The sequence below is a fragment of the Sinohyriopsis cumingii genome, chromosome 12, assembly GCF_028554795.1.
Source record: "Sinohyriopsis cumingii isolate HCF-2022 chromosome 12, ASM2855479v2, whole genome shotgun sequence".
Lineage (NCBI taxonomy): Eukaryota > Metazoa > Mollusca > Bivalvia > Unionida > Unionidae > Sinohyriopsis > Sinohyriopsis cumingii.
In genome coordinates this window covers 16255520-16275335 of record NC_142972.1, presented here as the reverse complement: position 1 = coordinate 16275335, position 19816 = coordinate 16255520, and the positions used below count along the sequence as shown (strand labels likewise).

Here is a 19816-nt window from a genome sequence, read left to right as displayed (position 1 = left end):
ATATGGCCAACCATTCAGGAGGAGTAGCAATAAAGAAATTCTCAACATGCCCTCTGTTATGGCCCTAATGGATGTCTGAGTGTGTAACAAATTACATGTCAATCCTCCATTGGTAGCTTTGGAGGTGTAGTGATAATAAATTTCTACTAATGGATGGACAGATTATGTACAATGGACAACATACCATCCCATAAGCTATTCTGGTCTATGGGCAGTAGGTTTGATTTGGTTTTGTGGGTTTAATGCCATCTTTCAGTACATAATAGTATATAAATGGCAACCAGTATATTAGATGGAGGAAGAACCCAGAAAAACACCAAGCTGGAAAAATAACTGAACTATGGGAAGCTATTGGCAAGCTTTCGACATACCCACATTGGTCGAGCTGAGACTTGAACCAACATGGACTGAAGTAAGATGTCAATGATCCGTAAAGGCTAATAACTTAGGCAACTCAGCCACCAAGAGCCCCCTACATCCAGTAGAATTAATTCAAACAAGCTATTGTATCATTGTAAGTTCCCTTATTTTTTCAAACATTGCACTCTGAAACCAAAACAATTGCAATATTTCACCATCTCCACCTGTTTCACTGCATAGTCCAACATCCAAACTCTTGCCCTCACCCAACCTCCCCATACAGCATTCCTGGGGTCACAATGCAATTTTTGTTACATATATCAAGCATCTTTCTGTATTAACTGCATACTTGAAGTTTGGTCAGAAATTATTCTAAAACATCATCTTAACTGACAGTTTAATACACTTGACCTCTGACCCCTTCCAGCGCACACCAAGCACATGAGCAAAGAATGATGCTCACCACAAGGGCAAAGTACCATGATTGTCCATCCAGTTGAAAAAGATGGTAACAGACAGACAGTATAACAAAATCCCAGACACTTTTTAAATAAGTATGGGATTTCATTCATCATAGCTGCCATAACATGTGCTGTCACATGAAAACATGATTTTGGACTCCCAATTGCCCACCTGACATAGTCATGTTTTGAAAACCATGATTTTCAGGAATCTTAGGTGCAAAGTTTTTTGAAAACAGCAAAAAACATTTTTACCTCTGCAATATAATTATGCCTGTTATCAGTATGTATGAACAGTAAACAGTCCTGCTCAAAGCTCGGCTAAACCCATCCTTTGGGCATATAGTTGATACAGAGGCAATTAAAAAGTAATGTGGTCCGAGATAAACAACAACCTTTCAGATATTACTTAACTGGCTGACAATAGGCCTGCTAGGGTGATGTGTCAAGTCAAATTCTGCTGTGGGAGAGATCATTTTGCTAATTTGCATAGGTAATGTACAAAGTATAACAACCCAATTTGTCATTTAACATCAAACAGCTGTGATAAATAACCGATGTTACACAATGAGGCACACATGTACATGATGTGTTATAAACCGTGATCTTTCAGAGATTGGTTATATTGGAAATTTACTTAATATATAAAAGTGAACAATTTCAGTACAAAGAGCTGTTTACTGACTACACTTCTGAATGAGAATATAAATGAATATTCAGCCATTAAACAGCACTGCTACCCCCCTCTTCAGTGTCTTCTTGTTGCCTTAGCCAAGATGGCACCCACTTCATTTTTTAGGGTCCCTCAGTAACTCATGCCCTTACTTATTGGATGGTACATGTTTTTGGACTCTGCTGTGTGAAAATTATTGATGTAAAGGTAATAACAGAATGCAAAAGTGGAATGATTTCAAGGTGTGGATAGTGTGGAAGTTTAACCATGCATTTTGTAGTTTTGGGGTTTTTGGAACACCACAGTGTACAAAGTTAAATGTTAACCCATCACAGGCCTCACAACCCTAACAACATCTTGTAAGTAGGGCAGCAAATATCAGTCATGACTAATTATCAGTGAGGTATAATAAAATATGTACTAATATTTTCAAGTTGGAAAATATGCATTTTAGACACTCAGAAGTGTAATAAGAGACTGATGCAGTAAACCTTTCTTTCACCTAAAAGGTTTGTAAAATAGATAGACCAAAATTACCTTCAATAGTTTCACAAACTGCAGTTCCAAAAACCCTATTGCAGCTCAATGGCTTCATGTATTCTTTCAGCTTTATTCTTGCACCTCAGACATAATTCTTCGCTTTTCAATTTCACATGACAATGGTAATCATATCTCCTGCCACAATAACAAACTCAAATCAAAATACAATGTCCAAAAAAATAACTGCCCAATGTAATTGTTGCACTTCCTGCTTTTTTCTCCAAAAATTCCTTTTCATGCTTATTTGGTATATAAACATTTTAAGAGGTTTTGAACGTATATCATTTCTTAGATACCATTTTAGATAATTGTGTAAGAAACAGCTTAATCGTGCTGACATTCTGCATGAAAAATATGTGCAGTTGAAAGCATCTGAGGTACTCCTGTCATGTTAGTCTGGTTCCCTGATGAACTCCATTGATTCTAATATGAAACCAAGTCACTGATCAAACACAGACAAATATCTGGATTTTACAACAACCACCATATTTCCGTAATTTTTGCTATTATTCCATACGTCAGTATTTTAAGGGTCACTTTTGTAAGACTTACTAATTCACTTCAGTCAAACGACTTTCAAATGGGAATGTCCAAAATGCTCCCAAGAGTTGTATTGCTTGATGGTGGATTGGGTCAAGTACTTTTCAGTTTGACTTTCTGGCTGAGCCATAAACAACACAACCCTTGTCCAGTTTGGATCCAATAAAGGTTCTATATAGGATGAGAAAAGCTTTTCTATCAGCACCCCAATCAGTGTGCATTACTACTTTAAGTAAATCAAGGGTTTCAAGCATTTAGCTTTCAATTTCTTAATGTATGGAATGAAGGTGAGTTTTCTGTCAAAGACAAGACCTAAAAACTTTGTTTCATCAACAACAACCAGCATGTGTTTAGGATCAGCGTGCTGTTTTAATAGCTGACAGAAATGCATCTTAATTTTGATTATGAGAATCTGAACCATTGACAGTGACCCAATTTTGAATCTTGTTATATTTTGTTGCAATCATCTTTCAATTGTATACTTGTGCTTTGATTGATAACAAATTAGAAATCATATATAATGTGAGCAATCTAGACCAGAAGCAAAACACTTTCTGTATTGTTATTATTTTGATGTCAAAAAGCATCGATAAAATACTTCTCTGGGGCACACCCATCTGTTACTCGTACATATCAGAGGGTGTGAAGCCCATGCATACTTTGAATTCCCTATCTAATACAAAAGAAGGTCTTTTAGACCCAGACTGTACAAGTCACTCACTATTATGTTATTCTATACTTCCGCGTTGTATCATAGGCCCTTTCCAAGTTGAAAAAAACAGCTACTAAATCTTCTTTCTTTATTAAAGCATCATAAATGAATGTTTCAAGTCTAACCAGATAATTGTTGGTACTAAAGCCAAATCATAAGGGATGGCAGGTCCACATCTATAGTTAGCAATTTTTACATGATTCTCCTAGGTCTCTATTACCTACACAAATTAAAACAAGCAGGATCCCAAGACCACACCCAGACAGTAAGCAGGATCTAAACGCCAGTCTTTATTAATTACACTCAAAAACTAAGCAGGATCCAAAAACCACTCTTGTTATCTACACCCAGAAAGTCAAAAGGACCCAAAGATCATTCTTTATTATCTACATTCAAAAGCAGGCAGAATCCAATAAGCATTCTTTATTACCTACAATTTAAGAAAGTCAGCCAGAGACAATTGTAAATATTTACTGTAACATTAAAATAAAAACAAAGTTTGCATTCTGACCTCGTTCTGAGCAGTAACTGTAGGAGGAATGATCTAAAGACTGGATTGGGATCTACACAGTCATTGAAAATGGTCAGTTCCTTTGTCAACTGACGAGTTTCCATTGTTCCTTCTTTCCCAGGTGTTGTTGTCATGGTGATGTATCCTAGCAACTTGTCAACCACCTGATCTGATGGAGCAGTGTTGTCAGCAAAACACAGCTGTGTCACAACATCCATAAAGAAACTGTTACATCTACTCTGGTATTCCTTGAACTTTTCAGCTTCTTTTCTGATAAGGTAAAGAAAAATTTAAAAGATGCCTTGATAACAGCTCTTATTTGACAGAAATGATGATGCTAAAAATATTAACTAAGCAATGTGTTCAAATTAAGTGAAACTCAGAGTTCTCGACAGAATTTCAGGATGAGTCCTGGATTCTTCGTTCATGGAACTCAGTCTCCAGCCAATTTCTGAAATTCCCTGGCATAAACTTAGGGGTCTCTCACTTTCAAAAGAACAGAAAGGCAAAGGAAAAGCACATGCTCATTATTTTAATACAATACGAACTCAATTCTAAGTCATCACACTAAAAACAAAATATTTTTTCAGTAAATAGAAATGTTAAGTTAAAAAATTTAAATATGCATGTAAATATATATTTTTCACTCCTACAACATTAAAAAAAAATATAAACCTCAACAATACAATCGTCAACAATCAGCTTCAATCCAAAAAATAATCACTAAGAATGCTCTATTGTTAACTCTGCCAAGTAGAACAGCATCTCCATTCCCACCAAAGAAGCATGAATAAACACCTGACATTACACCCCCCTGCTTAAAGAAAAATGAAATTCATCATTAAATGAAGCAAAAAAGGAATTAAAAAAATATACCATGCAGCCTATGCACAAATGCCCCATAAATAATTCAAAATAGATAAGTTAATTAGTAAACAGGGTTAAATGCCTTAAGATCTGATCCTAAGGAATAAAGGTAGGATATAACATGGGCTCTTTAGAAAAGATGAATTAATCTTGATATACGTACATTACCTAAATACATGTAGCTTGAGACTACAGATATGAACTGTTGTCATGATATGTACAAGCTTTATGTACTGATACTCAAATATCAATGATTTGACAATAGTGATAGCTTTGATTACATTCATGATTTATATTCACATCATCAACAATTAATTTAATCACTGTTACAGCAAAATAGGGCATTGCTTATTTGCCAATCAATCAATCATAGATGCTTGCATATGTTCTCAATAGAACACGGTTTCTTTGAAGTACATCTGAGTAGCCTTTGGAGGCTGACAGTCCTTTCTACAATATCATTACAATAATAAGGAATAACTGTTAATTAGTTGTACTGACGTTTTGTTTGTTTACTTAAGTCTAGCCTTTAGTTATTCTGCAGACTGGCCATGGCTGACAAGATTGTGAAAAAAAGGAGCACCCTGGGATAAATGAGAAATGTTACAGGAAGAAATGGTGCATCATTTGAAAATTGCATGTGTATCTTGGGTCCCTGAGAGCTCTGATTATAATGTTTAAGTGCTTAATACAAAGTGGTGTCTTCACTATGGAAAAACTGACTCATTAGTTAACAAGAGTACCATAATTGGTACACCCCTTGCCTGCCATATAGTAAATAATACTGTATTTACTTTTTATGTGAACTCCTCTTTCACTGGTTTTTGTATCCATTTAAGTTGTGTAAGTTAGACCCCGCAATAGCACACTCTGTTATAACATGAATTTGGATATAAAATGATCATGGTATTGCTCCCGAAATGTCATATGCCTGTATTTTTTCTCGTATAAGAAAATGAATTTTTGTGCATGTAAAAGTATGAAAAATAATGTTGAAAAGTTTATTGTTATTTGGGGAAGAGATCACATATGAATATTAAAATAAAATGATCATGATATGGCTCATGAAATTTCATTTACAATGTTTTTTTCTTGCACATGAAACAATATTGTTTCTTCTTAAGAGTACCCAAAAAACCCAACTAAAAAGTTAATTCCAGTGCCACATATTGTGACATTTTTCCTTCTTGGTGACAAAATTTACCATCTAGTAATTCTTTTTTTGTGACATTGTTGGCTGTTTAAATTCAGAGGCATCAGGAAAGGAAGCTGCAAACTGGATATAAAATGCACTGGAATTTATCGTTACATAAATAAATTCTTTGTTCATATTGAGTGTGTGTGTGATTTTGATTTTTAACATAGCTTTAGCAATTTTTCAGTCATATCACTACGATGTCTGCAATGTGGCAGTTTATAGTGATGTCTAGCAATGGGGCATCATGCCGCAGACAGGTAGCATGATGTCCCACCCAGTCACATTATCCTGACACCAGGCTGACCAGTCCTAACACTAACCTTTTAATGCTGAGTGCCTAGCGAGGTGCTCTAAGTACAATTTTTATAAATCTTTGGTATGACTTGGCTGTGACCTCCCACATCCAAGGCGCACGCTTTAACCACTAGGCCACCAGATTGGTGCCTGTTCATATTGACAAACCCTCTTAACAGTGCACTGTTATATCATAATCTGCTTATGCTGACATCTAATCTGAGCCTTGCATGCTGTAATACACTCCAATAGTCATGCTAAACCAGAACCAGACTAACATCCCAATTGATCTTGATGCTATTCTATTATTTATAAGAGCTAAAACTCCTGATGATAATTATATTTCAATAGCTAATGTTAGTGAAGCTGATGTTTTTTATATGCTACTTAAGGTGAATATTAATAAATCCTCTGGACTGGATGGTATTGGTCCATGAATTCTTAAAATTGCTGTACCAGTAATAACAAAGTCACTAACGCATATCTTAAGCTTAAGTATAATGAGTGGTAATTTTCCAGACACACTGAAAAGTGCAAAGGTTACACCCATCTTAAAGAAAGGAGAAAATGAGCATCCAGGAAACTACAGACCAATATCAATTCTACAGGTATTGTCAAAACTATTTGAAAAGCATGTAGCCATTCAGGTCTATAAATTTTCTGAAATGTACTCTATTTCATAAAGCACAATCAGGATTTAGAAAGTACCACTCATGGCAAACAGAATATACCAAATTAATTTATCTTTGACTGAAGGAAATGGATAATGGACATATGACTGGGATTGTTTTCCTTGACTTCGAGAAAGCCTTTGATCTTGTTGATCATGAAATTCTGCTGCAAAAGTTGAACTGTTACAGGTTTGACAATCCTTCTTTAAACTGGTTTAGATCATACCTAAAACAAAGGTCTCAACATGTAAGCATTGGCAATATTAGCTCTCAAACTCACACTATTCATTCAGGGGTCCCTCAAGGCTCAGTTTTGGGCCCTTTCCTCTTCCTTATCTATATCAATGATCTCCCATTAAATAATGAATCCACAAATACAGATTTGTTTGCAGATGATGCAATCTTGTATACATCTAGTTCTGATACTTAAGTTATTTCAAATAAGATTAAACTCAGACCTTATTAGAGTCCAAAACTGGGCACAACAAAATAGGATGGTAATTAATGAAGGTAAAACAAAATGTATGATTTTGGGGACATCACAAAAGCTACACAAGTCAGGGAACCCAAAACTCTTGCAATAAATAATCATCCATTAGAAAATGTCAAACATGAAAGGCTTGTAGGTGTGTCCGTAGATAATTTATTATGGAATGACCATATTGATAAGCTTTGTAAAAAGCTGCCATCCAAAATTGCCTACTCAGCAGAATCAAGAAATATTTACATATGGAAATTTGAAATCTATACTACAAGTCATATATTCTTCCAACAACGGATTATTGTTCTAATGTATGGGGAAACTGTGCCAAATCTGAGCTTGACAGGATTTATAAACTTCAGAAACGAGCAGCACGTGTAATTTTAGATGCATCCTTCAGAAGCATTATTTACAGAAGTCAAATGGTCCACAATATATGACAGGATAGATTTTCACAAGGCAGTTCTTTTATATAAATGTCTACATGGAACTGCACCAGAGTATGTTCAGGACTTATTCAGGCCTTTTTCAACACAATACCAGTTGAGATCAATATTACATGGAAACCTTCTACCACCAAAACCAAGAACAGAGCAATTTAAAAAGAGTTTCCAATACTCTGGTACAGTTCTGTGTAATAAGCTTCCACTACATGTAAAATCTGCTGAAAATATTAGAGTATTTAAGAAAAGATATCATGAGCATGTATGTGTTTCTAATAGATAATGGAATTTAGTATTTTAACACTAAACATGTTAAAATAAACAGTAATTATTGCTATCTTCATATAATGTGCATTGTTATACTCTCCTTAAGAGGGCCTCAAGGGAGAATAGTCCTTGACTAATGAGTCACCCTCTATAAATAAAGCATTATTATTATTATTATTATTATTATTATTATTATTATTAAATGGACTAGTTAAAATCAAATTTTTTTCAAAATGTGTTCTGTAACTTTGTTCCTCAACATCTTGCAACTGCTTTCATTTTCCTAAGCATTAGCTCTGTCCTGACCTCATGGCTTTAGTAATATTGGCCATCACCCATTTTTGGTTAGAGTTTTCATAGGTAAGTAATGATCAACTACATTTCTAAATATTTTCATTCTGGTGTCATGGGCTTTGTTTGAATTATCAATTATCTTTTTTGTATTCCATGGTACCTAAATTTCAAATCACATAAAAGATTGTCCCGGTTGAGGTTTTTAAAATATCTGTATTCAATAGGGGTGTGGTCATCTTTAGAGGGACTCATTTTACACTGATAGGTGAACAATGTTGGAAAATGATCACTGAGACCAATTTTAGGCATGGAGATGTTTGTTACTTTTTGAAGTCTACTGCACTATATATGATCAAGAAGTGTTACTGAGTGACATGTGATTCTTGTGGGATCCCTAGCTACTTGATATAATTCAAAAGACTCCACAAAAATCAAACCAATTTCTTGGACTTGTACCTTAAATCTTGATTAAAATCCCATATTATAAAAATTCATTTTCAATAAGCGTGACCTCAATGAAAGTTTAAAACTTATCTTTTGATTAACTTTTATATCTAGGATTTCAGTAAACAAAACCATCCAGAAATGGCCGTAGAATTCTCTGATTAATTTCTAGCCAAATAGCATCTGTGTTGGTGGTTTCTAGGTCCTCTCTGCATTTGTATACAATATTGTCCATAACATAAGCTATTATTCCACCACCTGTAGAGTCTGTGGTCTTATCTTTACGTACTGACATTTTGTATTCAATTTTTTCAAACATTCTTTCAGGGTGCTTTGCTTTATGCCTAGATTTGGAAATACCTAATCTATGTATATTGTCCTAATCTATGTATACTGTTTGATCTTCATGTGTTTCATTTAATTAGTTTTATTACAGAGTCCTTGTATAGCAACATCAACTATATGAGTCCTTTTCCTTATAAACCAATGGGCTGGATAATCAGCAATTATATCTCTTTGATCCTTACCCTGTTCTTGTACCCACTGATACTAGGTATAATGTGACCTCATGGGCATCAAGGAAGTACATAAATCATTATGTTTATTAATAATGTAGGTCATGTTTGAAATATCATCCTCATTTTCATTACTTTCACATGTACAATACATTCAAGTTATTGACAGAGAGATTCTAAAATGTTTGTTACAAAACATTATGGTACAATTAGAGTGATAATGGGAAATGTTTTTGGTTTTGTTCCAAAGATCAAATTTAAAAAAACAAAATGAATGAACAGGCCAAATGCTATATGCTTTCATGAATATTTGGCAAGGGTATACAATTTATTAGAGGACATGCTGTTTCCTTTATGGAATTGTAATTTTTGATCAGATATTTTGCACAGTTTTAGTTTTAGAGTCACTATGACAGGGATGAGAATGGTCAAAAAACTAAAATAGAAATGGAAATATAAATTTGGGGGCGGGAATCATCAAAGGTACCAAAAAGTGGGTCCAGGAAACCATGTTTTTGGGGACACAAATGGGCAAAACCCTTGGCCAAAAATAATTTTCTGTAAATTGATCTCGTATTGGAAGCATCTACTTGAAGATTTTAGAATAAGTATATAATCTTAAAAAGAAGAACTTGCCTTTCATAGCAAGCAGTGTTTAGTGCAGCCAAACCCTGCTTATTTAGCAAGCTCAATGACAATTCATATATGTTAAACAGGGTATGTAGCTACATTTTAATCAGGCTTAAAGCAGAAATGCTTACAGTCTTTTATTCTGATGTTTTGCACATTATGCTTCATTGTGGAAAAGAATGGTGGAAGATGATTGAGTGTTAGTGACATTCCTTACAGATAATTTTCTTGATCAGAGGACCTATTCACTATTATTCTCACATTATTTTAAATTCCGTCACAACCTGGAAACATCACTTTACACACATAAACAACATGAGACTCAATGTCATATCATTTGTATTTTGCACCTATTTCATAATAATGCAGAGTAAAGAAACTGATCAGGCTGATAGAACAATGTATCAGTGTTGCAATATCAACCTTACCCCATACCCACTTTAATTTTATCTTCAAAATTACACCAATCTCAGAAAAGGCCCTGAAGGCTATGGAAAGGTGCTAGATTATGCCACCTGGAAATTTAACATCCAGCTGAGAGAAAAATGTAAAGAGACATATAATGTTATTTTGGTCAAATGAGTTTGGCATAAGTGGTCACTTGGATAAACTAGCACTGGGCAAAGCCTTCCTAGAATTTCAGCAAATGTATTTGTGTGACAAACCCTTTTCTTCCAGCTGCATCTGGATCAAATGTACTTGGGATCTCTCTGGAGCACTTCGGGCATTCCTTATTGTCAAGAGCTTGTACGTCACGGTAACATCTGATGCAAATTGTGTCTTTGCATGGCAGTACAATTGGAATACCTTCAATGTGGTCTTCACAGTGGGAACAAGTCAGCGCTTGCCTGAGGAAAAAAACCCCATTAAAATAAAATTAAGGTTACCAGTGAAACAAGACTGGAAAGGAAGCAAAAAATTAATGAAAACAAAATGCAGAATGAATACATTTTAAAGAAAATGGAAAGCACAAATACAAAAAGCAGAATAATAAATGATATATGAAAACAGAACAAAACATCAATGCATTTTGTGCACGGATTTGGAAATAGATTGTAAAGCTGCTGATAAATTTCCAGTCAGAAGCACTATAATCCAGGATCAGATTCTTTACACTGACAGGCAATTTGTGTCCCCTTACAAGCTGTGAAATTGTTCTTGTCAAGGTAGACATAAATGAAACTTTTTGGAGGGGATAAAAATAATTTTAATGTTTTAGTGATGTAATATTTACCTGTTGCTATTGTATAGCAAATACTTTTCCAGGAGGAAAATACCAGACTGAATGATGAAAACAGAATCTTCCATAATACTGAATCAGGCCTGGGAGAACCCGATACATCCCAGACATGGGACATTTGTGAAGGCCCTCATCATTATTTTGAGGGAGCAGCTTAAATTAGTGGGACATCAGTGCAGAAAGGGAGGAGAGAATCTGGCAATAGTAACAGAAAAGTATTACATCATTCAAATGATCAAAATCAAATAATAAATATAGCTTCCAGAGTGGTAACATGTTGAAATAATCAGATGCAAGAGCACCTCATTAGTATGCATGGATCTTGCTCATTACTGAACTTAATTATCTTAACGATTTAAGAATGTAAAAGCATGGCTTTCAAAGTGGTAACAAGGTCAGCCAATCGGATGCAAGATTATCTCATTAATATGAGTAAATCTTCTTAGCATTGTTACTTAACCCATCCAAGAGCATGACAATAAAAATGATATTTTAAGTTTGATCAGAATCAGATAAAAAATATGACTTCCAATGGCAGCCAATCAGATGCCTGATTACTTCATTAGTATGCATGGATCTTGCTCTTTAATGAATTTGTCCAAGATCTTAAAGGTATAAGAATGCAACGGCAGTGGAGGTATTGTACTATCCTGGTCTCTTTTTATTTTGGCTTTGGTTCACCCTACCAACCAAAAAGATTCTTTTGGATCAGAGAAAATGGTAACAAACTCAGCCAATCAGATGAAAGACCACCTAATTAACATGCATGGATTTTGCTCACTGCTCTTCTGAGAGTCTAATGATATAAGCATAACATACATGATTGATTAAAATTGGATCAGAAATATAGCCAGCATAGAAGTAACAAAGTTAGCCATTAAGGTATAAGATCACCTCATTAATATTCATGCATTTTGCTCATTATTGAACTCTTCCAAGATTTGTATTATTTCAGGATAAACCCAAGATTCGTATAAACCCATGTTCATTATTTGAATAAAATACTGATGCCTGACTGGATAAGATATATGGATGCTGGAGTAAATAAGAAGTATGTATGCCAGAGTGGTTACAAGCAGTTGTTGATGGACACATGCACAAAAGGATGCAGAGACATACCATAAGCATACTTGGCATTATGGCTGGGTATCTCTCCCCACCAACACATGCTCTCCAACATTATATGTCTAGTGATTGTACATAGAAAAGAATGGCAAATAAAAAAAAACTTTGAACCAGCTACAGCTAGTATTTGTTATCTCACTGCCATGCTCAACATTAAAACTAATAAAGATGACTGATAGCAGTAATGATAATCATGATTTTGTGCAATAATGGAGCAAATGAAGTTCTTTGTAGGTGTTTACCATGAATGTAAACAGTTAATAGGTTTTTAGACTTTTACACAAAGATGGATGCTAGTCACATACCTGTCAACTTTTCAAAAGCCAAATAGGGAGATTGAGACCTCAAATCTGGAGGTTTTTACAGAACATATTTTAAGTGCTGGTTTCAATAAATACTGACTGATCTTCTTTGTCCAATATGCAAGAAATTCTCAAAGGAAGTGCAGAAACTATTCCGGGGGTGGGGTGGGGGTGGTTCAAAATTTTATGGATGTTCACCTAATCATGTTTAGAGGTGAAATGGGGGGGGGGCCATGGGAAATGCTGTTCTCCCTGTGACATGCCTTATTTTCCCCAGGACATAACCCCTTTTCATATTTCGGTCAGCTGTGGCTAAACTGTGCAACAGCTAAAGGTTAGACTTTACAAGCAATAAAGTCAGTGTGACTAATTAACAGTTAATCCTTTTCATTGCACTTATTTTGTGAAAAGGACTATCTCTCCGATATACTTCAAAGAAACCTACTAAGTTTGTGTATGTAAGCACCAGCAATTGATTGGCAAATAAACGATGCCCTGTTTTGTCGTAACTCATGATGTCTATGACTTCATTTTAACAATTCAAATCTGCAGTCAATGTACATGTGGCAACTGTTATTCCCATGTTTTATATTCCACCTTATTTCCCTAGGGTCAATTTGTAAGGCATGTAACACTGTTTACAAAATAAAATGTTTATTCTGGATTAGTTCTTTTAGGGAACATATAGAATGAGTTATATTTTTTCATTCCAGCTTTGAATTTAATCATGATAATTAAAGTTAATATATATGGCATAGGAATTCAGGTGTTTACTGGTGTAAATTTCTTTGGTGGGAATGGATGTGCTATTTTGCTTGTAGAGAAAAATACACAGCACTCATAGTGATCATTCATCAGATTGAAACTAATTGGTGACAATTTTATTGTTGTGGTTTGTTCTTTTTCTATAGTATTGTTGTAGGGATTAAAAAATACATGAAATTTATGTGAATAATATTCAAAGTTAACATTCTATTTACTGAAGGAAGAAAAACATTTTTGAAGTGTGATATTAATTATTTTGTCACAACAATATTCACAGGTGATAAATTAGAACATGGTTTCTGTGGATTGTACATGATATATCTATTTGTGAAGGATTTGTTTTTGAGAAATGAAAATCGACAGACATAATGTAATAATTGGGAGTTCTCTGCAAAAAATCGGGAGATATTATGGGATCAGGAGTTAGCCATGGAAGGACCCCAAAAATCTGGAGTTTTTTCTTCCAGGCGTGAGAGTTGACAAGTATTTAGTCAAAGTCTATTATGCAAGGTCCGTTCAGCCAAAGTCACTCCCACAATTGTTGCTATCAACTATCAGCCAATCAGAAATGAGGTATATGTGCTAGCCAAGTAGCAGATATTCATTTACAGTGATCAGTTCAGACATCGGACAGGTTGTTTTTGCTTATTATCTTCTCATCCATTGTTCAAGTTTTCTGTTTTATTGGAGCTTGTCAGTCTTTTTCAGGACTCCTACATATGCCATAGTGGTAAAATGCTGATATAGTTCTGAATATTCCCATGTCATGATGGTAGAACTTTGATTCATCTAGATACTACACTTCCACAGGAGGAATGTGCCTCATTCTTTCAAGTGGATTTCATGTTTGTGTTACATAACTTTGTTTACTTCACAAAGTCTACTGTTCTGCTGGTGCATTGCTGACTCTAAGGATAGTTGTTTTGTTTTGCTTCTTTTATACCACTGATAAACCGTTTTAGCTTTCCACTTTTCAAGGGTCCTACTGTCATAGATTGGCCTGTACCAGACAATGATGGGAGGCCTCATTTGCCTAAAAATTGGTCAGTGGCAAAACTACTTAATAAAATTAGTGAAATTATGATTATGCCAGCTTTTTCAAAGATGGCTCACCTTCTTCAGATTTATAAAGAAAATCTGAAGTGAACTCAAGATGGCAGCTAGACACAACCCCTTAAGCCCTTAGATATTGACCCACCTGGGTCACGAGGTCAAGATCAAACAGTGCCAGTTTGCAGACAGGGTTTTCATCTGGGGATGACATCATGACTCACAAATATGCCCCCTAACCTACATGAGGTTAGGCTCGGTATTTCTGCCTGTCAGACATCAGTGAGTACTCTGCAAGATAGTCCCTTGGATACACCTTCACATATGTCATTGAGCACCAGTCAAGTCAGTGTGCAGCCTCAGGCAATAGGAATGCCTTGTTTTAAAACAAAACCTCTTCATGCAACTAATACAACACTCTCTTTTATCATACCTATAAAATGATGTCACCTTGCAAATAATAGTTATATTGAATATAACCTAAAACTAATGAAAATGGCAACTACTGCTAGTCTTTTGGAGGCTGTATCAATCATCATTGTTCTTGTTTCTCAAACACTGTGTGCTGTATTAAACTAAATTTAATTTACCCATCTGTTTCTTAGTGAAAACTGTCACTGATCTTATTTACTGCCTGAAAATTGCAATAAATTTCTGACCATGGCTGTCTGACAACTAATGGTAAAATACAAAATTGCTATGAAAAAATTAAAGGTGTCTGAAAACTTATAACTAAGAATATAAATTTTTGGTGGTGCTGAGGCTTGGAAAGGAAAGATATGCCCTGTTTGCACTACTGTAACTAAAACCCTCTATTTACCTTATGCACTTTCCAAGTGGACAATCTTTCTTGCTGAGTAATTCTCTCTAACAAAATGTTTTTCTCTGATCAGGTATATGGGTTCAACATGTTTGGATTCAGAAGGAAAACCCATATGGTTGTTTCAGCAGACAAGGAGACAATGAACAACAGGCCACTGTTTGATTCAGGAGGTGGTCAATTAAAGATTTTTATCACTTCAGGACAGCAATCATGAATAGTCAACATTCTGGGTTTTTTTTTCTTTCTGCTAGACTTTAGAAATGAGATAAAGGCAATGAGACTGTATGCAGTTCTGGGAAAAAGTATCAACTGCCTGGGTTTTGGATTCAAGATTAGCGAGATGACAGTTGGAACCTTGACATTCCACCTCAGTTAAATCATGTCCACAAGCAGTTAACCCCTGTTGGTACAGATACAATTAAAGATCAAGGGGTGAATGGAACATTCTGTGTGGATTGGCTGATTTCATCAGGACATTTAGACCACTAGGACATTAAAGCCTGCCTGGATTTTGGAAGACTTTAATATGAATCTGTGGATGATGGCACCATCTAAGAAAATCTCAAACCATTAGACAGAGTTCAGGGGACATAGTTATCCCTTGCCTTCATATGAACTTGACAACTGTCGAATTGTCAAACAAAAGGAGAATGTCCTTTCCAGACTTCATCTCTTGCCATGATTGAAAGGCATTCACTATGGCCTTCACTGATGTGCACAAAGGGGGCCAAACGCAGCTCACTTCTTGATAAGAAAGCAGGATGTAGGCATCTCAGCATGTCATGCTATGTCTGTGCAGATCATTTGGTGATGAGGATGAATTTTCAGTCATTATTGGGATAAAAGGATCATCTGCAGGGGTCTTGAAAAAGCAATCCAAAATGAGATCTGCAGACAAAGTGATATGACCCAAGAGGTGACATTTTCAGACTGAAATTATCTCTCCAAGTGGATGGAGTAATGGAAGTCCTTGAGGATAGGTTGTTGAACTTGATGTGGAGGCCTACAAGAATTTCTCCCATTGTGTGGTAAAATGTTGGAGTCTTTCCCCAACGTGGATGCTTAAAATGGACAGCACAAGCATGATGTCACTTTCTGTAAAATTATCTGGAGAGAATGTGGGTCAAAACCAGTCTCCCCATATATTGTTATTAGTGGAGCCTCAAAACTGGGCAATTGCTGAGAAAAAGGCCTTGGAGGAGGGATTATTAATCTGGTGAGCCTCAGATGTATTCTTCCTACTTCTCCTGTGAGCTGTCTCCTAACCTCCTCTCTGTGACTGTGTTCACAAAGAAACCTGCAAGGGTAACCATGACTGAGCTGGCAAAGCAAGTAATTGGAAATAATGGACAAGACTGGGACTCTGGCCATGTTGGGACAATGTGATCTTCAGGTATTCAACTTGACTGCCACCAAAAGGTCCAAGACAGTTACCTGGTGGCTAGTAAGGTGACATCATTTAGCTAGCACTGGCATGTACTGGAGCTGGGACTTGTGATGGACATGTCCAGAGCTGGTCTGTAATACTTGTTGCCTATTTATGAGTCTACGCACTTAAAATAAGTAACAGAAAAGAGTGAAGACAACAAGCTTTGTAAAATTTAACAAATAATTTATTTTCCTAAAGTACAAAGTGAAAATGTGTAAAAAAGAACTTATGGTATTGTGAATTAAATCCAAAAAATAATCCAAGAATTAAAGACACAAGTCCTAGTAATAAAAAGTAATGAACCAACTCAGTTCAAGCCCTGAAGAGATCCAAAATTGAAGGCCATGATGTGTCTGTTATAACCTGCAAACTCGAATTCAATAATTTGAGGAAAATAAAATTCAGCCTAAACTGGTCACAACATAATACAACTTAAAGTGCTAGATGTTAAAGCATGACTGGTAAAATCCTCAGTCACAAGATAATATAGTTCTCTGCTTGACCTCAGATCACAAGTAGCATTTCTAAAAACAACCGTTACCTAATGGAAAATAACCTAGAATGATCTAATAAGCCTTGTTTATTAACAACACAATAGCTACAAAATTCAATTAGGAATCTCCAGAACCTCGACCCTGATCAACATATTTACTCCTTCTTGTTTACCTGAATAATAATCCTGATAATAAGCTCATACACATAGAGAATAATGAAGGTATTATTAGCTGTTTACATAAATGAAATCAGTATAAAAAATTAAAAAAAAAGACAATCAGGTTAAGCAGAAATGAACTCAATTTTTGATAAGGTCAAGTCCAGCATACAAGTTTACATTACAATAGCATGTAAATAAAATGAGAAAAAAATTAAACTAGCAACCAAATTAAATATACATAACAGCATATTATTGGAGAACTGGTCATCTGAATCCAGTGCTGGTTATTTTGGAAATCTGCAACATAACATTAAACGTGACCTGAAGGCCAGACTCTCTCTGCATCTTGAGACCAGGATTATGTAAAATAAAAGAAAGACCACCCAGTTCAGGTGGTACTGGGTGTAGGTTGAAACTGTGATGTGATCTGAAGCTTAATGATATTTGGTGCCAAAGGTAAGTGCCTGCTATTGAGGGAAAGTACCTGGGTGTTCATAAAGCAATGGACTGGCACAGTAAATTATTTTAGCCCAACCCCAACTACATTTTAATAGCAGTAATACCATACCAGTTGCTACTGCATAGCAAATGCGACAATGACGTGAAATGAAGGAACGTTTTTTATGGCCAATTCTTTTTAGCAGGTTAAACTTTAATTTGTGCATCATATGATGTACAAATTCTGCTCCCAATTGTGTGACCTTACTTGGATCAGTTCACCCTGATAAAGATATTTATTATTATGAGGAAGAAAGTCCATCAGAATTACCCTAAAAGGTCTTTGATGGCAGCTCTATTGCACATTTTCAGGAATTTCTCCATATTTTCAATGGAATTCACTTGCTTTAAATCTGGAGCTTCCCCAAGCATCTGAAAGATAAATTTACAAAAGTTCAGAAACAATGGTTCTCTGGAACAAGATGACTCAACTGCAACAAGTACTAGTAGCATAATTCCCAAAGTATGTGAGTTTGAAAACACTTTAACACATAATCTTACTACTGCTGATGCTGCCAGAAAAAAGAAAAAAAAAAACAGGACATATAATGTCTCTTAATGTTTGAGAAAAAAAACCAGCATAGAAATGAATCACATCTTCATACAAATAAACAACTGAAAAGCAGACGAGAAGAATGATAAGCGATTTCCTAAAAAAAAATCATAAATGCAGCTCCTACTCCATGATCAAAAAAAGTCTTCAAGCAAGAGACAATGGTCCTCTAAAATGCACTAGCAGGACATGGTTGAATTTGGACCTTACTGATAAATAGGTCTCAGTGTCCTGGGCCATTGGTAGAGGTATGTGATCTTGAACAAAAGCTCTTGTGCAGAAACCATTATTTTCTTGTTAGACTTGCCATGACCTCTGACTTTTAACCCAAGATTCTTTTTTTTTATTACCCTATGTGCAAGACCTCCACAAAGACTGGTTAAGACACATTCTAGAACAAACATTTTTCTGTAAAACCACTTTTTCATTGAGCTGCTATGACTTTAACCTTTGATCTTCTGATCCCATTTCAATAAGCCTCTTCCATACATTAAGTACAAGTCAACCACTATCTATGGTCTACAGCTGTGGATTAGAGATAAATTTAAATTTATTATAATGAAAAATTATTATAAAAAAATCTTTCTCTCACAATGGCCTTGACCTTTGACCTTTTGACTCCAAAAGCAATTGGTTTTTTCCTTTTGCCAAGTGCAAACCAGCCAAAGAGTTTGTTTCAGGTCTGTGGTGTAAGCCATTAACTCCAATATATACAGGCTTCTTCCTTACCTGAATTACAAGCCATCGACAAATTTTGGTCCAGATAAATGAAGTCTAACGGATGTTATTTTGCAGAATGCATTTTTCTTTTTTTAGTTGCAGTGATCTTGACTCTTGACCTTTTGATATAAAAATCTTTAGGGTTCTTCCATGCTCCAATTGCAAACCATTCACAAAGCTTGGCAATAGTAGAACTTTAGTTTTTGTGGAGAAACAAAATTGGTACCTGATAGAAGGATGGACATCAAAATAGGAGGCCCCAAGTGGCAGAGTAGTCTAAAGAGCTCTCCGCTATTGATTACTGCCATCTCACCTCTGTTCGACTCTCGGATTCGGCCAATGTGGGTATGTGAGAAAGCCTGTCAGTAGCTTCTCGTGGGTCAGTAGTTCTTTCCCGGGTTTTCCCCGGTTCTTCCTCCACCATTAATACTGGCCGCCATCTATAGCCTATTGTGTGCTGAAAAATGGCATTAAACCCTACAACAAGAACATCATAATACAGTATTTAAAATATCTGATAGCAAGATGACCAGGGCCCCTGTAATTTTCAGGTCAGGTCCCTCTTGTACCATATGTTATGTGGCCATTGGGCTTGTTGAAAACTAAAACCTAATTTAGCTGAGAAAACTTAAGATTTTCAAGATGTTGAAAGACATGTAAATTATTAATATTTATTCCGATATATACCTCTTACCCTTATGAAGATTGTCTACTTATCATACTTCTACCAAAAGCTGTAAACATTGTGTACAAAG

At 35.5% G+C, this 19816-nt stretch overlaps 1 protein-coding gene across 1 annotated transcript in view; it reads right to left on the bottom strand.

The window, feature by feature from the left end:
* LOC149786031 (E3 ubiquitin-protein ligase rnf213-alpha-like) overlaps positions 1-19816 on the bottom strand; it is a 451244-nt gene that overhangs the window by 121350 nt on the left and 310078 nt on the right. Inside the window, exons 70-72 of the mRNA XM_089978103.1 lie at positions 18060-18160; positions 10567-10749; positions 3798-4067 (exon numbers count right to left, since the gene is read on the bottom strand). Of these exons, the coding sequence (XP_089834229.1) occupies positions 3798-4067; positions 10567-10749; positions 18060-18160 (554 nt within the window). The remainder of the gene's footprint in view (positions 1-3797; positions 4068-10566; positions 10750-18059; positions 18161-19816) is intronic.